Consider the following 27,175-nt stretch of genomic DNA (forward strand, 5'->3'; position numbering starts at 1 on the left):
ATGACAGTTTTGACTCTTTTACCCACAGAATTTTGTTCCCTGCATCATGCAAACTAAGTACTCAGCAACTGCCAGACTACTAAGCAGATGATATGAGGTATTGATGGTATTGATTCTGCAGTGGTAATGATCTTACATTTTCACATAATATATTTCAGGCTTAAGTGTCCCTAGGCACACCACACATTGCACCTGTGAAAAAAAAAAAGTACCTCAGGAATGGAATGCCACAGGTGCCTGAAAGGACACTCCATCATCAAAGAAAGTGCAAACACCAGTAAAGCAAAACACACTCTTCCCAGCCAAAATTCTTAGCAGCATTTTGGACAGGTTCTAAATATAAGAACCAGATTAGATACCAGATAGCCATTTCTTGGGAAAGGTGGAACAAGTACTAAAACCATTATCAAAACTATGAATTTCTTTGGCATAAAGTTTACCACATAGCTGGTGCAGGAAAAACTGCTGCATAAATAAATATCTAGCTAATGTATAACTGTACTGGAAGCGTAGGCTTAAAACCTGGCTATTGATAAAAGCCGTTTGTCAAGACATCAATTTTCTCTCCCATTGGAAAGCTAATACCTCACACAATGTCATTTCTAATTGGACTGTGGTTCCACTTACATGCTCAGGAGGCAAATGGAGCATCTGAGTCATCAAAATGCCTGCAATTCCCACTCCCATAACTCCTACTCAAGTTTTAACCTGCAGCCAGCCCTCTTAACCAAAGATCACACTTCAAATCCTGTCTTCATTAAAGGTTTTCTTTATGCACACAAGAAATGTGTCATGTTGCTGTTTTATGTTTTATACTCCTGCCTGAATGTGGTCATTAGTGCCATTTTGAGGGTTTATTTCTAAAATTTGACTGAATTTTGGAGCACTGCAAGGAGAACGGAGTTGAGCACCATGAAAAAGCAGCTAAAGAACAACAGCAGGAGAGAGGGGAAAATTAGAAGGACTTTGATGATTTTCCTTCTCACAGGACAAATCTATGATCACTCTTCAAGTCACTTGAGAGTTAGCGTGAAGGCTCAGCAATAAACCTTTCCCTAGACAGGAGAAGTCCTGCGCCTAGTGAGGGAAGCTGTGCTTACCTCCTGAGTGCACTTGTCAGTTCAGCAGTCAGTTCACTCTCATTGTATGGTCTGAGCTCACTGAGTGTTAGTGGTGTTACAGTGCCGTCACTGCATTCCTGAGAAATGAGGAAAAGCCACCTGATTAGAAATTCCTGACCATCTTAATGGGAAAATTCTGAAAGCCTCTTAGTTCACAGCTACTTTTAAAAGGTAAAATAAACAACACAATGCTACAGCAACATGGCAGTGTATCAACATACCAAGGAATGAACTAAACATATTAATACTTCACAAAAGCCTCTAAATGTATTTTAAACAATCACAGATTACCGATTCGCAGAATTCTGCTACTGTGTGCAAAACTGCCCCTGCTGTCCTTATATTTCTTTGACAACACACATGAAACGAAGCAGCACTGGGATCAAGAAATGAGGATGACATATTGCCAGGAACAAGTAAGTAAGACTTATCTCTTGGGTTTTGTTTTTAAACACATTATTGACCTTTCCTGGTCAAAAACAGCATTAAAATAAGACAAAATAAAGGTATTTATTTCTTAATGTGAATTATTACTGCAAATGCAGAAATCTATTTTTTCTGCATTATTTTGCATTAAGAGGAGAAGAGTCTTCATTCTCAAATTATTAAAATCTGACTTGGAGAAAGAGAATAACATTTTAGTGCTCTAAATGCTGCATAGAAATGAGTGCTAACATTTTCATATTTTGTGTTTATGGGAGAATGGCATTTTGCTTAGACTCCCTTCCAGTGTTTCCAGTGAGTGGCAGTAGGCAAAAGACATGCTCAACCACAGCAACTTGTATGTTTGGCAAGACTAGTCTTGTGGTATTCCTCAGAAAACCCTTATTTTAGCCCATGTTTAATACCAATTCTGCAAAGTCCTCAAGTCACAGCATGGAAGCAATCACATAACAACTGGGGAAGAGAGCAAAGATCAACATATAGACAAAAGATAAGAATGATTAACATGTTAAAGACTGCAGTAGGGATGAGAGGGGTTTAATTAATCATGTTTATAACTTTGGAAATGTAGCTTGACTCCTGACCTTGCCCAGTTTGTCTTTGCTTCCGCTGCTGGTTGAGCTGAGAGACCTCATTCTCTGCTCCTTCTGTTCTTCCACTTCAGACTTCAAGTGCTCAATATGGATGAGGTAGGCCTGCTCCTGGGCCTCTCGAGTGCTCAGCTTCAATTCCATAGCCTTCTTCTCCTTCTCCAGCAGGTAAAGCTGTGCCTTCAGCTCTGCCATCTCTTCCTGTTGAAGAAACACTGTATTATCACATGCTGCTTCATGGGAATAGCTAAAGGAAGATGAGCTTAAACAAGATGTTCATACACTCTTAACACCTAAATGTTCTTTTCACTGAGAAAACTATCGGCACCTAGATGACTTTCTATAATCACATTGCATATTTGTCAAAAGACCTGTATATTCTCAGTCTGAGTATGATGAGCTGTGCCACCCCTTTATCATCTTCAGGAATAAGCTCAGAAGCAAAATTAGAATTAGACTATCAGGGATCTGAGAGAATTGCCACAGCTGCTGTAATTTCTCTGGTTCTACTTTGCCCTTCAGAGACCATTTTCTTAAAAGCAAATGAATATGACTTTGTCAAACATGTCCCTAAAAGCAAGATTTCAGTTTCTTACTGATACCCAAGAATTCATCTCATTAAAGTGGAAGGGGTCTGAGAGACCAGGACAGCACACACAGGTTATGTATTCCTGTCCTGTAATACCAGCCTCTGTGGCAGGATAAGTTACAACAAAAAGAGCAGCTGAGTATGGCACCATCAGGCGTCCATTTATAATTTCCCTCCTCTAGGTGGCCAGAATCAAACACAACTTGAATTTGACAGAAAAATGCACTCACTTAACATTCTTCCCTAAATACAATCCACAGAGTATGGACACTGATACTTGATAGAAAGAAGCTCAATTCTGAAGGCTCCTTTTTCTGTGCAATTCTTCTGCTCCTCTGATACTTCTGACAGGGCTGTCACCTATTGTAACACAGTGGCTGCTGCCTGGGAACAGACCTCTGTTTTAACATCTGTCTGACAGTGGCTGGGCAGAAATTTAAGAGCAGGCCATGAGTGCAATGACCCTTCTTTCAGCACATGCTTCAAGACTCCAAAAAGAAAATGATGGATTATTCCTGAACCAGAAGGCTCTTTGTGATTAACAACACTTCAGAAATGTTTCTAGTTATTTTCTATACCTAGAAAAACCCAATACCCACAATACCTTTTAAGAGATAATACTAATACGTAATTTACATGATATGCTTAAAACCACCACTAAACAAACAAAAGACCGCCAAAACAAAAAAAATCCCAACCTAGAATCATGTTTCCACTGTTTAACTTGCCTTGCCCTAGGTCACTTAATGGTGAATACTAAGTTCATGCAGACATTTTCTGTATTACATTTTTGTTCCAGACTTGTTCACTGTGTAAACACCTCTGAGACAGGTGGTGTGGCCAGCCTAAGAAAAAAATCTTTATTTATTTACCTACCAGGGAAAAAATAATCTAATCACAAAAATAACAGAGGTATCTTGCTTAATTGATCAAAAATAATGCTGTTCATATTATAACCATTATTAACAAAGGTTATATAAAACCAAATCTTTACATGTATTTAGACAAACTTTTTATGTTGAAGGGAATCTATCTTCCTAGCAAAAATATGCTGTCTGGATTAAATGTAAGCAGGGCACACAGGTGTATCATAGTTACAACCATCACAGGTAATCACTGGCTTATTCTGAACCATGCAAAAATAAAATCCATCCCTTAAAAACCCTGAGAGGCCTGGAAAGTTTTGCATGAGCTTAAAAGTAATTGATTTATTTATCTGCTTTTCTGAAGACTAGAAGCACAACCACTTTCATTCAATGTGTTTACACAAATTTAGTTGGTAGGCAAACTTACCATTATTTGCCTCTGTCAACACTAAAAAATGTAAACAATACTGATGAATAATGATGGGGAAATTTTGTTATAGGAGTTGAACTGGATGGTCCAATATACTCAAGTGTATGCATTTAACTTCTTAAGCCTCTACTTCTAAAGCCATTAATCTACTTAGCCTTTTTAGTGAAGGCTGAGAAGTAATTTGAACAGAGTATTTTGACACTTACATGAGTAAAAGATACTTTTGGGTGTCTGTGTGGGATGGTCATGACAAGATCTTTTCTGGCTAGAAGATGAAGCTAGGCAAATTCAGCCCAGAAATAACGGACATTTATTTCCTAAAATAAAAAGGTGAACTTACCCACCACAACAATGAATCTATGGAACAGGTTTTTCTCATCATGCAACGATTTTAACTTATTTTATTTTCATCATTTTAACATATCCAAGCTCAAAATAAATTTGAGGTTCAATGTTTAACTCCTTTGTTTATGAAGGCAGTAAGCTTAGATCATCATATATGGATTCAGCAGTTTGCATCCTGTCCCAGAAGACATATCATGCACCTCCCGTATGTTAATTTTCTCATGTCAAAACAATGTGACTTGGAAATAAAGAAGCAAAACAAAGCAGGGGAAAATTTAAAAGGCTTGTGTCAGCCAGTGTCTTACAGAGGCTCACAGAGAAAGAACAGGAGGAAATGGAATGGCTGAAGGCAATTAAAAATTCAAATGCAGTTGAGAACTGTGGTATGTGAACCCATACAATGTGTAAGGTAGAGAGGCAGCAGCTATTCTGGGAAAATTCACGTAGTTCAGGCTTACTTAGAGAGTCAGTATGCAGCAATTCTTTCCATGAAAATATGTTTTCTAAAGACTGCATCTAAATTTAATTGAAATCTTAGTGCCACCTTTGTATATTTACTATTTCCCTTTTCTTCCAGCTACAGGTTGCTGTGAAGCATTTTTGCAGTTTAACACACCTGAATCTTCAGTGTGTGAGCACAAGTGGCATTCACTAAATGAAACTCTGAAGGAGGAGGCAGCAAATGACCTTCTTCTAGGGTATTGCAGAAGACTTAGACAATCCATGTAAATTCACAAGCTTCGGGTATCAAATCCAGCAGTTATTTTGGGGCTAGTTAATTGAATACTGAGGGATATTTTGTACTTGCAGTCATACTGTAATCCTGATTTTGGGAAAAAACTTGAATCAAAATTCCTGATTCAAAATAACCAGAAACACCACAGAATTCTCAAAATCAACATTCGTATTCAATTCAGTCATGTAGGAGTCTAATGTTGCAAAAAGCTTTTAAACTCACAAAAAGTGATGACTCCAGGAGACCTGGTGAACTCCAGAAAAGTAAAGAAGGGGGGATGTACCAGCCTTCAGAATTAAAACAAACATCAGAGCAGATAAATGTCATGCTCTAGTTAACTGTACTTCACTATACAAATCTGTAAGAGCATGAAGGGCTGTAACAAAGCTGGAAAATGGAATTCTTAACATTTTCCACCAAGACTGTTGGCTCAAAGCACTTCATAAGCAACATTATCAACACCTGTACGCAGAAGAGGAAAAATTATCCGTTTAGAAAGCTGAGACTTCTTATCTAGGTTAAGTCCTTTGAAATGCAGAAAAGCTGTAAACCAAGAATTATTTACATCCATCAGAAGTTATCTCCTTGCTAACTGGGGCATGACAACAACTGACCTCAAAGCAAGACCACTGAATGACAAACCAGGGACGAGAATGTATTTGGAAACTTGGTTAATTATTGCTTGAAGCAAAGAATTGAATTTTATAGAAGTACTGGTGGACAACTATGTCTTACACCCTGAATCAATTAAAAAATAATGATAAACAAGGTAGCAGAAAAACAACCCTCAAACTGTCTCTCTAATTAATAATGAAGAACTACTGTTGTAAAGGTATTTCACACTGATGAGGAGATCAGTTTTTACTGGAAATCAGAAATGGAAGGTGTCAAAAGAAATGGCAGAGATTCCAACATAGAACCAAGTTTTGAGAAGACAGCAGGAGATTTTAAGACCCAGCAATGCGGAAAATCAGTAAGTAGCTTGGTCCAGCTGTACCAGCCTTGCTAAGAATGTAGAAGGGAGACAACAAATTCAAAATGCTGAACAATGAAGTCTTCCGCAATCCATCTGCTTCAAGTTAAATAAAATACTGTAAGGAAACCTGAATTCTCTGCTTGCCTCAGAAGGATGCATATGCTGTTCTGTGTAAGACACATGTTTCAAATAATTGAAATATGAAAAAAAAATACACAGAAAGCCAAAATGAGTCCTGACCTTAGGTTCAACTCTGCTCTAGCTTGACAAACATGAGGAGGTGTAATGCAGGCCTGAGCAACAACCACGGAAGCTGATACGTAACACATTTGACAAATCTGAGTTTTCACAATGTCTCTTTCAGAAACATAAGGTTTTCCTGCAGTTGTGAATTCCAGCAAAGTACAAGAAATTACAATGAATAACAGCACTGTCAGTTTCTCTGTGCTGGAAAGGGCTGAAGGTAACTTCACTATGCAAAATGTGTGTTTAATTCTGTATGCACTACACGCAACACAATCAAGAAGAAAATGTTCTTCTAGAGGCAATTCCTGCAGTGAAAACCCAGTGTGCCAGGTCCAGTCCAATGGATGCCACGTGTCAACAACAAGTTAGATGACTGCTGTGTGAACAAAAGGATTACCAGCACTCAAAAGTGTATGAGAAATTATGATATGCAACTGCTGGTGCTCCTGACAGGGAAGTCAGGGAAAGCAAGGGCACTATTCACAAGAGACACAGCTCTACAGTTTGCCCTTATCTTTAAATCAAAATTAAATTTGAAGAAAAAATTAAGATAAGTTAATACTTAAAAATAGAGGTAAGATAGTGTACAAGAGATTTCAGGGAAAATCTGCATGCAAAAAAGGAGAAGGAAGTGTGATATTTGAAAAACACATCTAATTATCTACCAATATCTTAACAGTACATCTTGCATGCTTTAGTTATGGGGAATATGTTGCTCTTGGCCACAATGTATTCAAGCAAGTAACATATTTTTTCATCTCCTAACCACTAGGAAGCAATCTTTTCTGAACTGGGAATAATGAATGCATTATTGCAAAACTGTATCTGTTGTCATGAAAAAGCAGCACCACTAAGAACATAATTATCATTACCAGGCTACCACTTAGTCAGAAGCAGCACATGTGAACAAAAATCTATAACTTTTCAAGTTTATGAAACTATTAGGATTTGCTGTACCACTCAATACCATCATCTGATTTGTCTGCAATTAGTTGGCTAAATTAGCACTTGCTAAATTACAGAAATTAAACTTATTAAACTGAACCCAAACCAGACAAATTCTGAATGCAGACATACACTTTTTTTGTACGTTCCTTTGGTATGTTCCTATGTTTTAATTCATATCTCAAAATCCATACAGAAGACAGACTTAATATGATGTAAGCTCTACACCTGGCCAGTAAATATCATATCTTTTTGAGATCACATCTTTAGAGCTGGACATATGAACCAGGCTTTTTTCCAAAACTCTCTGTTAATGCAAGTCATTACACACTCTACTCTTTGCTCCAACTCTGGACTGAGCTGCAGATTGCAACACAGTGCCTAGAACAGCTCAGAACTTGTTACCAATTGCCAGAGAGCATTAGAGATGACATCTGACAGACCATTTCTCCTCCCACACCAATATTAAAAACAGATGAATTTGTTCTGCTTTAGTTCACATATACTCATTATGCACATTTACAAGCTCATAAGTAATGACCTGTCTCTTGGAAAGTGCTGAATCATGTTTTTTGGTCATCCTCAAGCAATCCAACTGCCATGTATCTCAGAGAGAGAGCATCTGGTTTGTCAAGAAGAGCATTCCAAGTTTAGAGACACAGATGAAGTCCTAATTCAGAACACACAAAGCTCATCACTGCTAATCCAATGCCTTCTGTCACTTTCTGACTACTGGATTTTCAGTCCAGATTATGCCTTTCAACGAAGTTATGCTTTTTTACCCAGTGACCACTATCGAAGTGTCCCGTGCGTGTGAGCATGTTTTGTGACTCAGGGGTGTTGCCAGCAGAGCAGCTCCCCTCTTGGTTATGAATAAAATACCTTCATTGCCATGAGTTCCTGCATCAAGACTGCATTTTCCAGATCCAGCCTCTGGCTGTCTCCACGTGGTTTAACATCATAACTAAGGGGATCAATGTGGATGCTTTCCAGCTCCAGCATTGTCAGTTTCACTGCAGCCCTGTCATTTTTCAGCTGCTGGATGTAATCCTTCAGCCGCTGCTCATCCTCCTTCGTAAACTCTGTGTCACAACTACTTGCAGTTGAGCTGGTAGTACTGGAAAGAGAAAGAATGGCATTAGAAAAAAACAGATTTGAAAAAAATTCTTAATTTTTACATCAAACACCCTCCCAATACTTTATCAATGCATCTGAGTCTTACTTAAAAGTTCATAGAAAGGACACAGATGTATCATGAACCAGACATTGCAAAGGGAGGTGTGCCAAATCCAGAAAATAAATTAATTCTCTAAGCTGCATGAGAAAATTGAATCATGACAACTTCTCTGCAAAGCCAGATATTTAGTGATGTGTAACCAAATTACTTTATTTGAAATGGTGTCGTCTGAAAAAAAGTGGGGGTTTTTAATTCAAAAAGGAAAAAACATTACTTAAGACTTCTTAGCAATAACATGGCACAGCAAGCTACTCAGACACTGAGTCTTCATCATCTTTGAGAAGAAGCATCTGCTAAGAAAAAATAATGAACCCAGACTTGATCAATCCATGCTGGTGACCATATCAGTTATCACCTCAGATATTTTAATAGATACTTTTAGGAGTCAACCTGAGCAAAATTCCACTGGCAGATGCCAGGACAACTTTCAGTTCATGTGTACTGAAAGGTACACTGAAGGTGTACTCCTCAGCATACTGGCATTCCTTCAGGGCTAAAGTGATTTAAAACTAACCCATAGAGTACCAGGAATTCCAATAAAAAGTCATCATAGAAGACTTGGTGTATCTTTGGAACAAATGAGGGCCCATTACTCTGCTCCGTAAGTGTTTACACAGAGACTGCAGAAAGGAGTAATAATGTCATTAGAGCAATGGTGGCTGAGGGCTGCCTACCCGCCACCATGCATGCTAGTGCTCCAGGGGGCCCAGATTGACACAGCTGAAGCATTCCAGGGCTGAATATAGTTGCAATAACACTAAAAGGAAAATAAAATGTCATGTTGTTTCCATAGCCTCACTCAAAGCTGCCTGCTGTCTCCTGACATCCTGTAATCAGCTGCCGGGTGAGGGATAAGTCATCCATTAACTGTGCCTATCTGGAATGCTAGATGATCTCAGTTATCAGCAGGGGAATAAATTACTTTCTGTATCAAATTGCACTGCTGTTCAACATTCTTGTACTAAGAAAAAAGTCCCACCTGCTAGATGCTGTGAGAGCCAAGATGATGTCCTAAAATATTATGCGTGTGTAAAGGGGAAGCCTATCAAGATAGGCTTGATTTTTCTCTCTCCTTTGGTTCTACTTCAGCTAAAGCTATATTGATTTTAAAGTGCTTCAAATGATTGCCCATCTTCCCACAAATTCCAAGCACAGCTTTGGAGAAGACAGAGAATTGGCAGGTCTACCAAGATTTCTCAAAATCCTTCCCCCTCGTGAAATATTGCATTACAGCTCTTTACTATGTTCTATGTTAATTTTACATTATTCCCTCCTTTTCTGAGGGATAAGAGGTGCCTGCCATAGTTGACCCAACTGCGAATTCATCTTTGCTTTTGTTTTCATCCATCTCCTTCTGCAGTGGGGCTTAAGAGCACTCAGTACCTACACACATAGAAATCCTCTCAGGCTGAAACAGTTTTTTGTTCATACAGTTTCTTGATTAGAAATTTATGAAGCACTTAATAAATCCTGCTTTACTGAGCCTAAAGGCATCTTGCTGAATTAGATATTTATATAAAAATAATGAGGATAGACAATGTGAAAAGTACTTAATTCTGTACTGAAGTAATTTTGTTAGTTTCTTCCTCAGCACCCAAAGACTGCAATTGCAGAGCTTTTCTGGATTAAATGTAAAACAGCTATTGTTGGAGGAAGGATAGCTTTAAAAGTCTTCAAATCTTGGGGCACAAAACCATCATCTCACTTTTTGCTTGAAAAGGAAAGAAAACCCAGCACTCCTGCTGCAAATGAAACCTAGGCAAAAAAAACGCTGAAAGTTTATTGTTATGCTGAGCTGGACCTCATACTCCGTGGATATTTACAGATCTTGGCCCTTGAAGACCCACAGTTATGCATATATCTGTTAGAGGAGTGCAGTCCAAATTGAGGAAGGCAGTCTGGACTGTTGCCAGTGATACTCAGGCTGCTTTTACTTCAGTCTTGGCTGCCTGCCTGCCTGTCTGCAGCTGAGTTGGCTCCTCTGGTGAATTGCTAGCAAGATGCTCTTCTTCTTCTAGTGGTTTAGGGTGTGGTGGTTTTTTTAGTTTATTCTTTTGTTTGTTTGGTTGGTTTGTTTTTTGGGTTTTTTTGGGTTTTGTTTTTTTAAAGAAGTTGGAAGGAGCTCAGCAAGAATCTTGTGTCTCAGCCAGCACACAAAAGGAATAGAACCTTCACCCTCCCCCTGCATTCAGCAGCACATCCCACAAAGAAGACTAGAAGCAGCTGGGGTAGAAGAGACAGAAACAACACTACAGTGTTTCTGGGCCCCCAGCAACTCTTCCAGGGCATATTGCTCCAAAAACCCCACCAAACAGCTCCCCACAGCCACTGCGCTGGTCCACTACTGCTCTCTTCAAGGGATGACAGCTGCTGAGCACTTCATCTTGAATTTCTGATATTGCCCTCCTTTCTCAACAGCAATTAGGACAAAGGAAAACATTTATAGTATAATGCATCCATCCAAAAACCACAGAAAACTGTTGCAAAAGATGTGCACTTTCTCCTTTCTCAAGTGTTTAGGTAAGTACAGAAAGGATCACTGTGTTCATCACAGCTGGAGGGAATACAACATCAACCTGCCCATTCTCACAGATGCTGTATCAGAACAAGAAAAGGGAAATGTTTTTCAGACTTGCTTCATTCATCAAGTCTTTTATGATGACGTTGTGCCTGGGTGATGTAAAATTAATTTTCATATACAATTTGTGGAAAATATGTGGACTGGTACAGCACAATGTCAGTCTTGCCGGCATAAGTGTCTGAAGATAAAAAGCAGTGAATGGACATAAAAGAGGCTCTGACAGTGCTTCTCTGTGTGTAGTTTCTGCAGGCTACAAAAATTTATCCATAAAACTCTATATAAGCATCATTTTATCTTTTAAAAATCAAGTAAATAAATTAATATATTTGCAATTAATCAATGGTGTGGATAATGCAGTTAGTAGAACTGAGATTAACATTGTCAGAACTGAATCCATAAACTTGCTTGAATACCTGCACACAATCTAATGCTTTAAAGAATGCAACTGATCCACAGTACACACAGCCCAAACATCTTCTTTCTAGCTGAGCACAGTGGTTTGAGATCTGGGCCAGTATTGACATCGAGGAGAGATGGGAAAACTGATTCGGTGATCAGAATTCGATATTACTCAGATTTTCCAAAAGCTTATAGACCATTTCAGGAAGGTTAATAATTTCCACTACAATAATTAGGCTAAAAGATCATACAAACAACTTAGGCATTTTACAACACCTTTCTTGTAGGGGGTTGACTGAATATCTTCTCTTCCTGTAAGCAAGTTTAATCCCATCTTCTGTAATCTCAGAGCTGTTTGTTCCTGCCATGGCATCCTGGTTATCAAACCAGTCATGCTAATTAAGTCTGTCTTACTCTCTGTCTTGTGTATTCACACATCTTCGCCTTCTGTATTAACCAAAAAGACTCCTTCAATGGCCTTATTAATTAATTTCTGCACATATTGAAGCAAGCAAGGTATCATAACCAGCATAACTGTTATTAAAATCATCACATGCATTTCTATCCTAAAAAAATTCTTTAGCCAAGGTGTCAAACCCCAGACACTGAACACATTATCTAGCCAAGATCCAGATTCTACTTTTAGTTTAAACACAGTACCCTTTAGCTGCTGTACGCTTTTATGGATAAATTCTGAGTGATCAGAAAGATTCTTACACATGAGATGATGGGGAGAAACATCCCAAGCTTTAGATTGATTTTTTCCTGTGTAATTAAAATTAACACAAAAATCCATTTTTACAGAACCTAGTAGTTCTAATTCTTGTGGTTCCACGGGTGTTATAGGAAGGTAAAGAGTTAACTGATTCCATGTATCAACAGGATTTGAGCTCTGTACAATGCATTTAGTAGCTTCTGGTATTGACCAGCCATCTAATGGCAAACTGACTAAACAGGTTGAAAATACATTTTCTAGGGATGTGATAGCTAAGGATCTTGTTTGGTTGCATTAGCTAAAGTTATCCAAATATTTCTTTTGGGTTGATCAAGAGGCTATGTCTGAGCACTAGAAACAATTCTTAGTAAATACCATCATATTTGGGAAACCATCATTTATCCTTATTCTCAGTAGCAGTAAGCCATTGCTCTGGAGTAATTTCTAGTTGTTCATGTAGACCAAACTTATACCCATATGTTATTAGTTGAATTTGTGCATTTTTTCTGCTGCATCTCAATGGAACATATTGACAGCAAGTACCTCATTTTTATGAGCTGCACAGTACTACAGTATCTCACATTCAACACATTTGCATTCAACCCAGGTTTAATGACAAACTAAGCAAAAGAAGGAGAGAAGCAGTCCTGCATTAAGTTCTCAACTCAAAGGCTGTAACTTTTTTGGTTAGAACGATTCAAAAAATTGAAAACATAAAAGGGCTTTCTGCATTCTTCTCAGCAGATGTGCCATCCCTGGCTCCCCCTTTCCTGTTAAGAACTTAAGAGACATTAATCCACCAAACTGGGTTTTTTTTTTGCTTTTTAGGTTAGTTTTAAAATGTTGTGGGTTTCAATGACCCCCCCCCCCCCAACAAAATTTGTTTGAATTTTAAAATCCCACTTTGTTAAGAGACTCCCTCCCCACAAAACTAGGGGGACAGACAGCACAAAAGATTTGACTGTAACAATTTGCACTAAGTGCCAACTTTGCAGGCTTTGACTATTCCCACCCACACCTGAGAGTACCTGAGGCACAGTGTTAACTGGCCGATCACTGGGCCATTGGCTTTTTGAGATAACAATCAGACGCATGCTAGTATCAATGAGACCTGTGAAAATTTAATCTTTGCCTTTCAGTGTCACTTTGCATTGGCATGTGGGATGCTGAGATGTGATACAGTTGTGTCTAGAAAATTTTCGACCCCTGTGGAACCAAACCCGCCTCCCCTATGTTCAGCTGTGGGGGGCGTAGAAAAGGGTAGTGCTGGGACAGGTATGAGTTTTGGCTATATTGCCCCCAGCTGGGACTACACAGGGGCTGGCAGATCTAAGCCATGATCTTTATCTCCCCAGCCATGTCAGAGTGAATTACTCCTGGCAAAACAAACAGTCCTGTTACCGATGTAGATAATCTGTTTATAATAAAGGCCTGGTAACGAAGTACTAAGAGCCCATAGATTTCCTGCAGGGAGACAAAAATTGGAGCAATTAGACAACGTTACTGCTGACAGCAGTTGGTTGATATGTCCAGGCTTGTGGTTCTCAGAGTGACTGCACGTAAGTCCGAGACAGACCGGTGGGCGCGGAGCTGGCTGGAAACTGAAGGTTGCTCCTGGTTATTGTGTCAGCTGCTGTGGGCTGTAGGATTTGTGTCAGCACTTGTTGCAGTCCCGTGCTGTAAGAAGCCTCTCTGTAGAAGCTGGCCATTCTGCTGAGACTTCAAGCGGCATCGATTAGTGAAATAAAGGTAATGTCTCTGTCCTTAAGGGATTTCTTTTTTATCTGTAACCAATTGTTATGCACATCCAAAGGGAATAAGTCCAGATCTTTTTCAGGGCCGGGGTCAAAAGGCTCTCCATCACTGCTAGAGTCTGTGTTTCATAATTGATTAAGGTTCAGTGGTTCTGGGGTGGCTGGTGGGATAGCAGTAGGGCTACCAGTGGAGACTGGGCTCTTATCCCTGGTGTTCATCAGGGAGGGGGTGTGGACAGGGGACGAGGAGCGGGACCTGGGCAGATCTTGGTTTAGCACAGCCATAGGGGACATGGGCACGGTAGCCTTGCAGGCTGCCTCGCTCCCCCCCTTTTTTAATCGCATCCATGACCATCCTCCAAGCAGGGAGCAAATGTAACTCTGGCTTGTGGCCAGGCAGCGTAGCCAGGTCATAGATTTTTACGTCAACCTTGTCCCAGTAGAAGAGAGTTGATATAGAAGAAGCGGTGGAATCGGGGAACACGCGTGACACCCATCTTAGGAGCGACTTAAGGTGCTGCTTAAGGATGGAGGATCCATGCTTGCTCAGGAGGCGTAACATGGTTTCGCAGATGTCTCTCTAGTCGGACATTCCCTGTCCCATACTTTCAGTTCCCCGGCTCACCTGTCACATTGCAGCATACAGATGATTGTGGGCCCAAACACGGTTGTCTCACCATCACAATTGGTTCCAGTGGTGTCGTCAATTGCAATCCGTACACAGGAAGCACCAATCATTGACATTGAGGAGAGACCGGAAGACTGATTCAGTGATCAGAATTCGATTTTACTCAGATTTTCCAAAAGCTTATAGACCATTTCAGGAAGGTTAATAATTTCCACTACAATAATTAGGTTAAAAGATCATACAAGCGACTTAGGCATTTTACAACATCTTTCTTGTAGGGGGTTGATTGAATCTCTCCTCTTCCTGTAAGCAGGTTTAATCCCATCTTCTGTAATCTCAGAGCTGTTTGTTCCTGCCATGGCATCCCAGTTATCAAACCAGTCATGCTAATTAAGTCTGTCTTACTGTCTGTCCTGTGTATTCCCACAGGACAGCACAATATAGAAGGTAGTAAGCTCCTTAGAAACTGAAAAATACCCCAAACTGGCAAAGGACCACAACAGCTAAAATCACAGCCTTCGGTAAACTGCCCTGCTTTCTTCTGAGACTGCTTCAGTCCAGCAAAAAAGTGTTATACAGGTAACACTGGGATATCTATTTGGACATTTCCAAAGAACTTATTGGCACGCCTCAGATAATCTTGTCTGTCACCAACTTATCTGAAACCTGAGATGGTTCTGAGAGATACTGTGGAGGCCCCTGAGCCTATCAGGGAAACTTCTAGGGGTTTGCCCTGGAAGAATTAGCCTCTGGCTCCAAGAATACTTCATAGCTTAGGGTGAACAAAAAGGCTTCCCCCCAGGGTGCTCTACAGCATTATGTTAATCTACCTCAGTTTTGCCTTGCCTATCTTTATTGCTCATACACGTCCTCAGTTTGAGAAGGTTTCTCCTTTCCCTGTTTCCCCATTGGTTGTGGTTTCACTGATGGTCTGCTCTTATGTCCACTACAGATCATTGCCCTTTGCCCTATTCTTGTACCATCCCTGTGCTCAAAACATTGGTTCCTGACCCCCATGCTTAACCCTGGACATTCCTGTGATCTGTGCCTTTCTGTCCCTGAAACCTTTGATGTGAATCTGCAAAATAAACCTCGCTGGAACTTACACAGAAGACACTTCTGTTGCAATAGGACACAAAATAAAGATGCTTGACTCCAGTTAGAAGGCAGTAGAAATCAGAAGGTTTTCTTTACAATTCATTTAGCCCTTTTATAACAAGCTGCGCTAAGAAAGCATGTTATTGGTCCATAGGACTGATACTTCTCCCATTGGCCAAGTAACAGAAACAGCAAACGACACCTGTTGTTATTGGGAAAGAAATATTGTTTACACAAGGTTGTTTTCTATAAAAGAAAACCGTTGAAAAGTTTCCCTAGGGAAAAGCTAGCAATTCTCAGGCTCAGAAAATATCGGGTCCACATCCTTCCTGCCTTGAGTTAGCTGTGGTGTGTTTTTGCGGACTTGAGTGCCTTGCCTGTGTGCCCACCCGAGGTGCTTCTCCAGAAGAGATGCTTTTTGGGAAGAGGTAGCAGCAACCATCCAGCTCCACACTGCTACAAGATATATTCCTACTGCTGACTGAGTTTAGATATTTTGTGACACTGTATAATACTGAAAATAATTGGCTTTGCATATAACGGACCAGATCTGTCCTCCCGTGAACCCAGATGTAACGTTGGGCTTACTAGCACAGCAGGGAATAAAATACACCATTCTCAGTCAGTGTTACAACTGGGCTCCTTCCCTTTTGTTTCCTTCCAAAAGTGCAATCAGTCAAACCTTGTTGGCAGTGTATATTCTATACTTAGCTTCTGTTCATTTAAAATAATTATGACTTCCAGCTACATTGCAAACCAATTTGTTTTCAAAAACTGAGTTGGCAACATTACTGTGTTGCTGCTGCCAGTCTAATTTAGATGCTCTTTCATTGCCTTTCATTTATTTTCATTTCAGTTGCTCCCTTTTAGGGTCTTTAACCACGCATCACTAGTGGCGCACCAAGTACTTACTCAGTAACTGTTCAGTGATTTGACGTTCAGAATCTCATTTGAAATTTCAAAGCCCAAGATGGGTCAACAATTCCACTGTAAATCCATATTCAACAGGATTTCAAACAACAGCGAGAACTAGTAATTTGTTCCAAGTCTCAGCAAAGGATCGTTTTCATCATTCTACTACCACTTTATTAACTTAGTTTCAAAGGGAAAAGATAGCAATACTGCAACTAAAATCTAAAAGGTAGCAATATCTGCAACTAAAAACCTGCAACACTGAAACATCGAAGACAAGAAAAATCAGTTTTGCAGATTCAAACTTTCAATGAAATACTGTAAAAAATATTTTTACAGTGGTCCCCCAAGTGGTAGATGGTTCACACAGCACTCACTGTGTGAAATGACCATAAATTATGCCAGAAAAGAGAAGAGGTTCACATCAGATGCTAGAAAAAAATTTCAGTGGCAGAGTGGTCAGCTATTGGAATAAGTTACCCAGAGAGTCAGTGGAGATGTGTTCAAGAGGCGTCTGGATGTGGCACTTGGGGATAAGGTTTAGGGGTGGTTGTAGTGGTGCTGGGGTGATAGTTGGACTGGATGACCTTGAAGGTGATCTTACAAACTCGATTATTCCCTGATTCTGTGATATAAACATATAAAAGTGTATGCCTTTTGAACCAAGACAGGTTGTCCATCAATGGGCTGGCACAATGTCATGTGTCTATAAAGCGAAGAGGAGACTACTCTTCTTTGAGACAGGGTTCACAGGAAGAAAAATCTCAAAACACCCCTAACCATGTGTCACTTGATCACAACAGAACAAAAGAAGAGAAGATTTACATTTTCTGGAGAAGCTGAAGTTTCAAAAATGTTTTCATTGATAGGTATGCTTAGGCAAAGGTAAATTACTTTGGGCATGGAGGAAGGGAGAAGGACCACAATCTATAAGTGACAATCAGATCAGGGTGTCCATGTCACAAAATCCTGACCAGAGAGCTGTGTGCTCTCTGGGTCAGCGGCATCAGCTTTTATCTCCCATTTCCCACATACATTAAAAAAAATTGTAGAAGTTATCTCATTCAGAACAGTATGTTGCTCCACATCAGAAAAAAAAAAAAAAAAAAAAAAAAAAAAAAAAAAAAAAAAAAAGAAGCTACAGTGATAATAACAGTTCAAGCTAAAACATCTCTTTCATATAAGAACATTAAATTTGCATTTCCACAGTCATGACATAGTTTATCCTGATGAAATTTTAAATCCTATGCCACTTTAAACATACTCTGCTGAAACTTTATCTACTGAGCCAACACCTTACATGGACACCTACACACATGTCCAGCTGACCACCAGTGAACACAGACACAAACACAAACTTATCCTCCCTCTCCTATCCTCCCAAAAATTCTGCTGAAGTACGCAAGGCCTGTAGAGGTTACATTCCTACTAAGCACTTCCAGTGCAAGTCTAGGAAAGCAAACACTGAAACAGGAACAATCCCCCTTCCCCACAGTTCTTCCCTGTCAATACTGGAAACAGCCTGAACTGTTTTCAAGAATAAAAAAATTACTATGCCTTGACTACATGCCACGTATCTCACAAGGAAGAAAAACACTGAAGTAGTTCTGACAAACTGAAAATGACCCTGTCAAACAAGAGAATGAAAAACAAGCTTGGCTTGTTTCTACACCAGGTGTTACTACATGCAGACACAGACAACATGTTTACGTACAGAAATTACATTAAGCCCTTTCAAGCACTTGGCTTGCTGTGTCTTATGCTATATACGGCCTAAGATACAGCAAGCCAAGTGCTTGAAACAGCTTCATGCAATTTCTTTCCAAACCTGGTTTAAATGCTTTTAGTACAAAGTGTGATCAGTGTGCTACTAGCACAGGTGCTGCCACAATAATTTCCATGTAAAGACAAAGCTTTCTTGTGCTGAGAGTGCACCAGAAAACTTCTCTGAATAAAACATTAAAATTCATCTCACATTAGGACCCTGTTCCCTCAGATTACCTTTTTCCTCACTTTTTAGCAATTCCATGCCAGTCATACAGCAGGAAATAAGATCCTTTGGAGGAGGCATCAGCAATTAGAGGAAATGATACAGTACTAAAATAAACTTCTGAAGTGTCAAAAAATGACAGCATTTGAATAAAGAACTGGATAGAAAATGGAATTAAAATTAAGTCTTAGAGCATATCTGAGAAATAAAAATAACTCTTCAAGAGAAAAATGTTCATCTATATTTATCCAGGACACTTGCCAAATTTGTATCCATACACAAGCACACATATTTACTGCAGAATACAATTACACCACAGGAAGGCAAAAACTCAAAATGAAGCTGCTGGCAGATACATTTGAACTGGAGCACTTTTGCAATAATAGCTCATCTATGTTTCATTATTTTATATGTCTTCAGAAAAACTGCAATATCCAGTCTTTCCTGGAAGAATCCAATCTACTCCATGCCATGAGTGAAAAGAACAGGATGGGAAGAAAGAATTTGGAGGGATCCAAAGGGTAACGAAGAAGAAAGAAAAGGAAATGGTTTAAAACAGGATGTTGCTAGGTTTGCAACATTTAGAAAACAATTCTTGAGCACTCCAAAATGCCAGTGAAAGCCTGTTTCAGATCTCTGGTTCTCTGCACATCCATGCTGTCTGCACACAATAGATATGAGTAACATGTACATGATTTAAGTTCCAATAAAACAGCAAGAAAGTCACTGTAGTAAAACAAATGTAATGATTTTGCTCTTTATGAGGAAGATCAAAGTTCTGAGTCACCCATTTGCAACAAACTTAAACAAAACTCTTCTTGGCTGGAGTTGCTCAAAGTCCAAAGACAATTACACCACTGAGGCACGGTGACTTATAAATCAAAGCACAGAAGCCGAAAGACTGAGGTGAGCAGAGTAGCTCAGCAAATACAACAGAACCTAATTTTTTGTCTGGAATCAAAGACTAAGAGATTAGGAGAGCAGAAGAGTTGCAGAGTTACCTGGTGTGACTGTTGGAGGAGAGGCTTTCCCAGGGCTGCACGCTACAGCCTGTGACTGCATAGGCTCCCCCACAGCTCCCATCCAGCTTCATCAGCAAGGCTTTTGCTGCATTCTCAGCTGTCTTCCTGCAGTCATGAGCCCTCTTAAGCATCTGTGTGACATTTTCATCACCTGTCTGGTCCCCTAGTTTTCAAGCAAACAATTTCAGACAGAAATTAAGGCAAGAGATCTTTCTACTCACTCTCAGTTTACACCACGACAATGACAATAAATTACCAATCTGTGAGTTAAAAACAACTTCATTTCCTTGTGTGCATCAGTGGTAACTGGGATACTGGCCTGAATGCCCTCCACTCCCAGTCACAAGCTCCAGGTACTTGTGGCTCCAGGCAACATGTCCTAAGTAATGCAGGATTTTTGCTTGTCTGTAATGGTGTGCATTCTGCATTAACATTATGTTTGGATGCTCAAATTATGAACACACTGGAAAAGTCTCTGCCTCAGTTACAACTCTTACTCCAGTTGGTGCTCCAGTGTGATTTCACAGTGTCGTCATCTCCAGAGCTTCTCCTCACAGGCACCTTGATCTCAAGCCTGATGGTTTTACGGGCTACCTGGCCAGACAGAAGAATTTCCCTGCTGCTCAGAAGCAGCCTCTCACATCTTACAGTCATGCATACTAAGCCAAAAGAAAACTAGCCCTAGGTTTATTAAATTCCTATAATTTTTAGTGGTTATACAGCTATCTGTGTAGCTGGTAAGCTTCAGAGTAGCAGGACTGAAACCACCACTGTCACTACTCCTACAGTCCTCCAGGTGCAGTCACGTCATTAAATTAAGCCATGTTACTGGCTTCACAGAAAATCTACAAATGTATTTGTAGATTAAGCTACAATATAATCATACTTTAGCAAAACCCAACAGCTTGCTCTGTGTTGGATTTTCATTTAATCCTTGTTCAAGTCAATTAGCTGTACTTCACATTTGCTGAGAGAAGTGCATGCACTAAAAGTAACATTAATGAGGAAGAAAGGAAGGGTGAATGTTCTGTTAAGAGCTGGAGCTGGAGCTGGATATGCTCAGCTGTAAGTGATGCAACTTCCCTGAATTTTCCACTCACAGATGTCGATATAAAGTTTGATCTTCAAACAAAAAATCTATTATTTTATCTAGGTGTGTTAATCAAATTTCATAATGAAGTAAAGGTACATAAACCACACACAACTTCCTCCATGATGTGCTGTGTAATGGGAAATTTACACTATTTCTATCTCAGGGCTGTAACTGATAATACCATAATTAAGAGCTGTAGACAGACACCTACATAAAAATTTAACTACAGTCTCTTCCATAAAATGCATGTCAGATGAAACGCAAAGTATTTCTCCCTTATAAGATTTCTTTCTACCACCTACAGGAATAGAATATCCAAGCATAAATTCACTTTTGCTACTCAGTGATCTCAGCCAGCTGGGAAAAGCTCCCTAGCACATTGTCGAAAGGAATGAACAGAGTTTGGAGAAAGGCGGAAGAAAATCTCAGACATCCCCTCTACTGAGAAGCCAATGCTCCTAACCACTAAGGCACTTGCTGTGCCTTAGTACAGTAGGAAGAGTTATTCTCTCTCTGAATGCTTCCCTTTATTCTACTTGAATACTTACTGTGATTGCCTTCTCCTATCCACAAAAGTAATGGAACTACTAACACTGGAATTTCATTGTGTAATCACCTCTTTCCATCAGAAGAATGGAGCCAACAGCAATGTCAAGCTCCAAATTTCTGTACCGTACCCATGACAGTGGCTTGTTCCAGTACTCATCAGGTAGCATATTAAAGAACGACACCTAGCCACAGGATTAACTAACCACAAAACAAGAAAAATCCTGAACATACATGCTAAACAGAAGACAGAATGTTTTAAAATTCTAGAGCAAAGGTAAAACAGGGGGTGAAAAATTACAGTCTTTTATTTTTTTTTTATTTGTAACTACTCAATGCTACCTTTGTATTATTTTAATCCCAGTTTTTCACAGATTAGACTGTTTCTGGGGAGTCAACCTTACTGAATCTGAACTTGCAACTACCACAGCTGTATGTCCTAAGCCACCTGTGCTCAAAAGTACTGTTTAATTATTCTGCTCTGTACAGTTGCATACCTAAAACAATCTTGCTCCTGCCAGAAGAGGCACCGCCTCATGATAGCATATGCAAGTGAATTTAAATTGCTGTCTTGCATTTTTCCCCTATTTTTGGGGTGTGTAAATGAATTTAAATAGTTAAAAACAAGAAATTACTGAAGAGCATTCTTAAATAATGCTCCAATTCTAATGCTTAACTGACATGCCAAAAACCCCTTAAATTAAGTGCTTCATTGACATCTTACCAACAGAACCAACACCTGCAGCTGTGAATTGTCCAAGAATGAGACTCTGCTCACTTTCTGCCAATGCCAACAGCAGTTCATATGCTTCTATGCACTGTTCACTGAAAGGGAAAATGAAAACCACACAAAATATTAACTGCAATATAAAGAAGTACACCTGCAATAGCAACAACAAAAAAGAGGTATTTGATTAACTGCATGATTATCTACTATTTGTCTAGCAGCAGGGATATTAAATAACATAATACACATAGCTTCTTTCACAAGCATTCAGCAGTCTCCCCATTCTTGTAACAGCGACAGGCTGGCCTCAAGTAATGTAACAAAACAAAAAGATAAGAGAGTGACCTGAAATAAAGGAAGCTTCAGAAGCATGTTTTTGAACAGGTAACAATACAAACAATGGTCAAGATGATTCCTTTGAGAAACTTTTCCCAGACTTTTTTACTATACAGCATACTATACTCTACAATATAATTATATTACATAAAATGTTGTAAGCAGAAAAGACGCAAGAAAAATACTTCTTGCTCTGTCCTGGCTGTAAGGTGTTCCTCCTTACAACAGGACAGCTTCCAAATATATTTTTGAGTCACACAACCCCTGTTGCATTTTAATGTTTAAAAAAATACATCCTAATATACTATTAGCAGTTAACAATTCATTGCAATTTAGTCAAGGTTGATAGTAAAATAATATATTCTTTAAGAGGCTCATGATTTGTTCCAAGACCAAACCTGTCTGTCCCAAATTAGTTGCAGTTGAAGGTGTTAAGTGATACCATATTTTTGTGACCAGTTTGATGCAAATTTAGATACTTATTACCAAATACCAAGCCATTAATCCACAATTCCAACTGATGCAATGCAAAATAATTCTCAGTTATGTGGAATATAACACTCTCTGGTCCACAAGACTTGGGAAAGGTACAGAGAACCGGTATCTTAAGGATGGATTCAGCAAGACAGTCTGAGCCTACAATCCCCAATTCAAATGTTAATTCAATATTTGAGAATGAAGAGATAAACCTCTACAATCCTATTAGATACTGGTCAACTACTGTTGAAATACACTGTAGAAATTTCAGTTGGGTAGTCAGGTAGTGTAACCAAACGGATGGTTTTTCAGGGAGGAAACAGAAGATAAACAGTACTACTATGTCACACCAACAACTTCACTCCCAAACACTTCTACCAAGTCTCCCCCAGCTCCCTCTTCCTGGATGAGTCCCTATGTAGGTATATACCTGTACTGCAGTGCCAGCCTGAGGGCTGTGGCATTGGACTCGTACTTGCCCACAAGCATGCTCATCCTCTCTGCATTGCTCTTGCACTCCTCCAGTGTTATTGTCAGCAAGTCATTCTGGGATTTCAGGTGTTCAATACGGCTGCAAAAAACCAAGTAATTTGTAACCTTCAAGCATAACTTGCAGTCACTGTCCTGAAAATGCGAGGACAATCATACTTTGAAACAATGAAAATTTCTCGGTCTACAGAATTGTTTTTAATGAAGATGGCAAAATCCATCAGTTCTGTTCTGCTTATGAAGAGCCAAGAGGACAGAAATTTCCCTTAGGTCATCCTCTTCTCCTCTCCATAAAATGCAGTCATAAGCCTGTGCAGCAGCAGCAGCAGAACACTGTACCCTTGTTATGCAGCCACAAGACTGCATAGGACAGTTTCATATTAACCTTTTGCTCTATTTTTCCGCCTTCATTCCCCATTTTCTGCTGCCACATTTGCAACTTGTTTTAAATGGTATATTCATTGGTGTGATTGTGGGTATGTGCAGAGATCATGCAGTTGCATAAATGCTTCCTTTTTCTGAAAATCCAGAGTGACTGTTCAACCTGAAGTCACGTTTGGTTTGTGATTAGAGAGGGAACTTCCAAACTACAAATGAAGTTTCAGTGGGGCAATGCAACCTCCAAATGTTCGGGCAAAAGTCAAACAGAAGCTTAACTGTAATACCCTCCTCAATGAGGTTAACCCTGAACATGAAAATGAAGATTCAGAGTATCAGTATTACTATTTATTCTCTCTGCTGACAACTGAACCATACATCAATATACTATGCCTAATGGTAAAAATTTGGTATATGCCAAAACCAGAAAGATCAACAATCTGAAACCTTGCACAGGTAGCTAATGGAGAAATCCATTAGCATTTTATAGATGCTAGAAATGTCACTTTCTGTATCTTGACATCTTCTATAATGATACATGCTGTCAAAGCATAATTGTGCAATGTACAGAAAAAAAAAGGAAAAAAAGGAAAAAAAGGAAAAAAGAAAACAAGAATCACGTTTTGCAGCACTACAAAAACATGAGCTATAAATAGGAAGAAATATTGTACTGATCAGACTGAATTTGAGATAGCTGGGGGGAAGACAGAATTTGGACAGAGACATGCTGGGACACGATTCTCATATTCCTGATCCATAGCTTTGATTTTATGTGCCAAAAAAGACATAAACCACTGTTTTTTATAGAGTCTGCTAAAGGACAATAACATCAGCAGTACTTTAACTGTAACCAGAAAGCTGCAATCTTTCTTCTGCAGAAAGAAACCTATTTGCCAGTATATATGCCACACCACAACACATCAGTACTTTTACTGAGACAGTTAAATGCTATTATTCTGTTTCTACAGAACAAAACAAAGCAAGCTAATTCCAGAATGATGCAGACTAAATTATGGGACTCCTTGTTTCAAGGAGTAATATGTCTTTATGAAACCAAGATGTCATGACTACTTGGTCAGCCACAGAGAAGCACACTCCACAGTGCAGACAGGGGAAGGTGCTGTGTTGATTTAATAATGCACAAACAAACTCATACTCATGGAAAGAATCCTTAGCACACGATTCAATCTCCTCCTCAGCAACCACATTCCATGTTTATCTGCAGCTGCCACAGCCGAGCTGGAAATGAACTAAGAAATGTTCAAAAAGGGTAAAAAAAGCAGTCAACTTTAATGAAGCTAACAGAAGACAGTATATGTGAGCACATCTAACTTTCCAGCTCACCTATTTAATCTCTCCGTCTCCACTTCAAACTCTCGGATTTTGCTTTCAGAGATAGCAGATCCATGTGAATAGAGAGTCTGGAAGATTTCCTGGATGTTTGAGCAGTCTTGGAGTGAATGTGCCAAATGTTCAGCCATGGTACTAGACACCTGCACGAGGCAGTTAATAGATCATTGTGAATAGATACCCACTGGATTTCTCCCAGATACTTTCTGCATGGAGAACTGCATTTACTTGCATGCACTCACTTCAATGCATTCATTATTCAGGTTTTGTTATGAATTTTACATTGAATAGAACATTTACAAGATTCCACTTTTAGAAGCCATTTTGTTCTAAAATTCTGCTAACCCACTATTTCATTATACATTTAAGAAGCCTACTATGTGAGTTATTTACGCTCTTGAGAGCTTAGCAGAGGGTTACAGCCAAGTTCTTCAGCAAAAACAAATATTAACACACAGTAACAACAGTGTTATTGATTTACTCTGGTATTTCAAAAGCAGAATCCAGTTCACTGCTGGTTGAAAGTTGTGAAATGAAACTGGAGAGTCTTCTTGAAGAATATTTTGGTGGAACTTACTTCAAAATTTTCCTCTTGAAGTCACACATGAGAATGATTTCTAGCCACTCGTTATGAGAAAATGAGATTTTAATACCACGTGAAATATTCTCTGTTGAAATATTTTCCTCAAACTAGCTTTTAAAGTATTTTCAAATATTTCACATATTAATTTTATTAAGAAAACAATGCTTTGCTTGGAACATGGATCATGCATGCATACAGTTCTTAGTCCTTACCCCTATGCTGCTGATTTCTGATCCTAAGACAGGTCTATCAGATGATGAAGACTCTGATCTTGTCTTTGACAACTTCACTCTTTCAGCAATCTGTAAATCAGAATGCTGCACAGGTTACACACCCGATAGATTACACAAACCCATCTGTTCTCTAGTTACACTTGCAAAGCTGAAGCAAATTTCTAGAGAACTGAACCCTGTGCTGTAACTGAGGGAACTACAATCAACAGTGTTTAATTCCTTTCCACAGCTCAAGTTCATGGACCCGCTCAGGACTCCCTTAAACATCTCCCAATTAACCCCACACTTGCACAGCACAAAATGAAGCCTGCTTTTCCCAGGTCATGAGAAGGGTTACAAACACACAAACCCCACCTTGGCAATGGGAATGTCATTGCTGCTGCTGCTGGTACTCAGCTCTCCTGTGCTGGGGTTGACAGGGCGGTTGGCAGGGGTGAAGCGGCTTGGGCTGGATGGGCCCGTGGCCTGCATGCTCTGCAAACGAGTCTGCAGCTCCCGAACCTGCAATAAAACATAACATTCTGATTTTTCCACTTTTATGGGTCTAAATAGTCTGGAGATTTTCTCATTGTCTAGCCAAGTCTTATTGCTTCTGGCTTCAGCACAGAAGTTACATTTTTGTACTGTGGTGGCTGCAAAGTTTTCCCATGGGGAGCAGATGAGTGGAGGTTATTTTAAAATCCCACTACTATAAGTTTTTTAAACTATGTGCAGTGTGGAAATATGCAAACATATCACTGTGGAATAATTACTCAAAATTTCAGCTGTACTATAGGTATAGAAATTATTCTCTCTGGGGTAAAGCTAATGCTCCTGCCTAAGAGAATGACGGCTAAACAAATCAAATGACAATCATCCTGTTAATGGAAAACTCCAGCGCTGAAAAATATTCTTGACATAAATAAATCACATGATGACTTGGTCTATTTAAAGGTTAAAGAAATTCAAACATTAATCATGCTTCAAAACTACAGTCAACTAAAGCTACCATTTAGTCAGTAATGTACAGACAAAAAAAAAATACCAGCAAGCCACTCAACCAACAATCTGCAAAAGCTCTCTGTAAACATAGGCTGCAAACACTGCATGGTCCTCATAACACATCAGATACTTGTAGAATGGATGTCAAATGATTTTCAGTTTAAAGGTTTAAAAAAAAAAAAAGGAAGATCTGCAGGAGCCAAACTATAGCTGTGCTACAGATTATAGTGTTTACCTTGGTATAATTCTGAACAGACAAGGAATGGTAGGCTTAATACAAGTTATGACACAAGTAAAATGACAGAGCTCATTTTTCCCACTGATGTCAGTGTGATATGGAAGAAGGTGAAAGAAACCA

General features: G+C 39.4%; 1 protein-coding gene across 2 annotated transcripts in view; it reads right to left on the bottom strand.

The window, feature by feature from the left end:
* Positions 1–27,175, bottom strand: part of MCC (MCC regulator of WNT signaling pathway) — a 168,298-nt gene that overhangs the window by 22,344 nt on the left and 118,779 nt on the right. For both annotated transcript variants that reach the window (XM_066339109.1, XM_066339110.1), the window contains 9 exons: positions 26,191–26,337; positions 25,816–25,905; positions 25,015–25,163; positions 23,234–23,374; positions 21,988–22,088; positions 19,604–19,787; positions 8,171–8,405; positions 2,150–2,356; positions 1,101–1,198 (listed from right to left, as the gene is read on the bottom strand). In XM_066339109.1, the coding sequence (XP_066195206.1) occupies positions 1,101–1,198; positions 2,150–2,356; positions 8,171–8,405; positions 19,604–19,787; positions 21,988–22,088; positions 23,234–23,374; positions 25,015–25,163; positions 25,816–25,905; positions 26,191–26,337 (1,352 nt within the window). The remainder of the gene's footprint in view (positions 1–1,100; positions 1,199–2,149; positions 2,357–8,170; positions 8,406–19,603; positions 19,788–21,987; positions 22,089–23,233; positions 23,375–25,014; positions 25,164–25,815; positions 25,906–26,190; positions 26,338–27,175) is intronic.

The sequence above is a fragment of the Sylvia atricapilla genome, chromosome Z, assembly GCF_009819655.1.
Source record: "Sylvia atricapilla isolate bSylAtr1 chromosome Z, bSylAtr1.pri, whole genome shotgun sequence".
Taxonomy (NCBI): Eukaryota; Metazoa; Chordata; class Aves; order Passeriformes; family Sylviidae; genus Sylvia; species Sylvia atricapilla.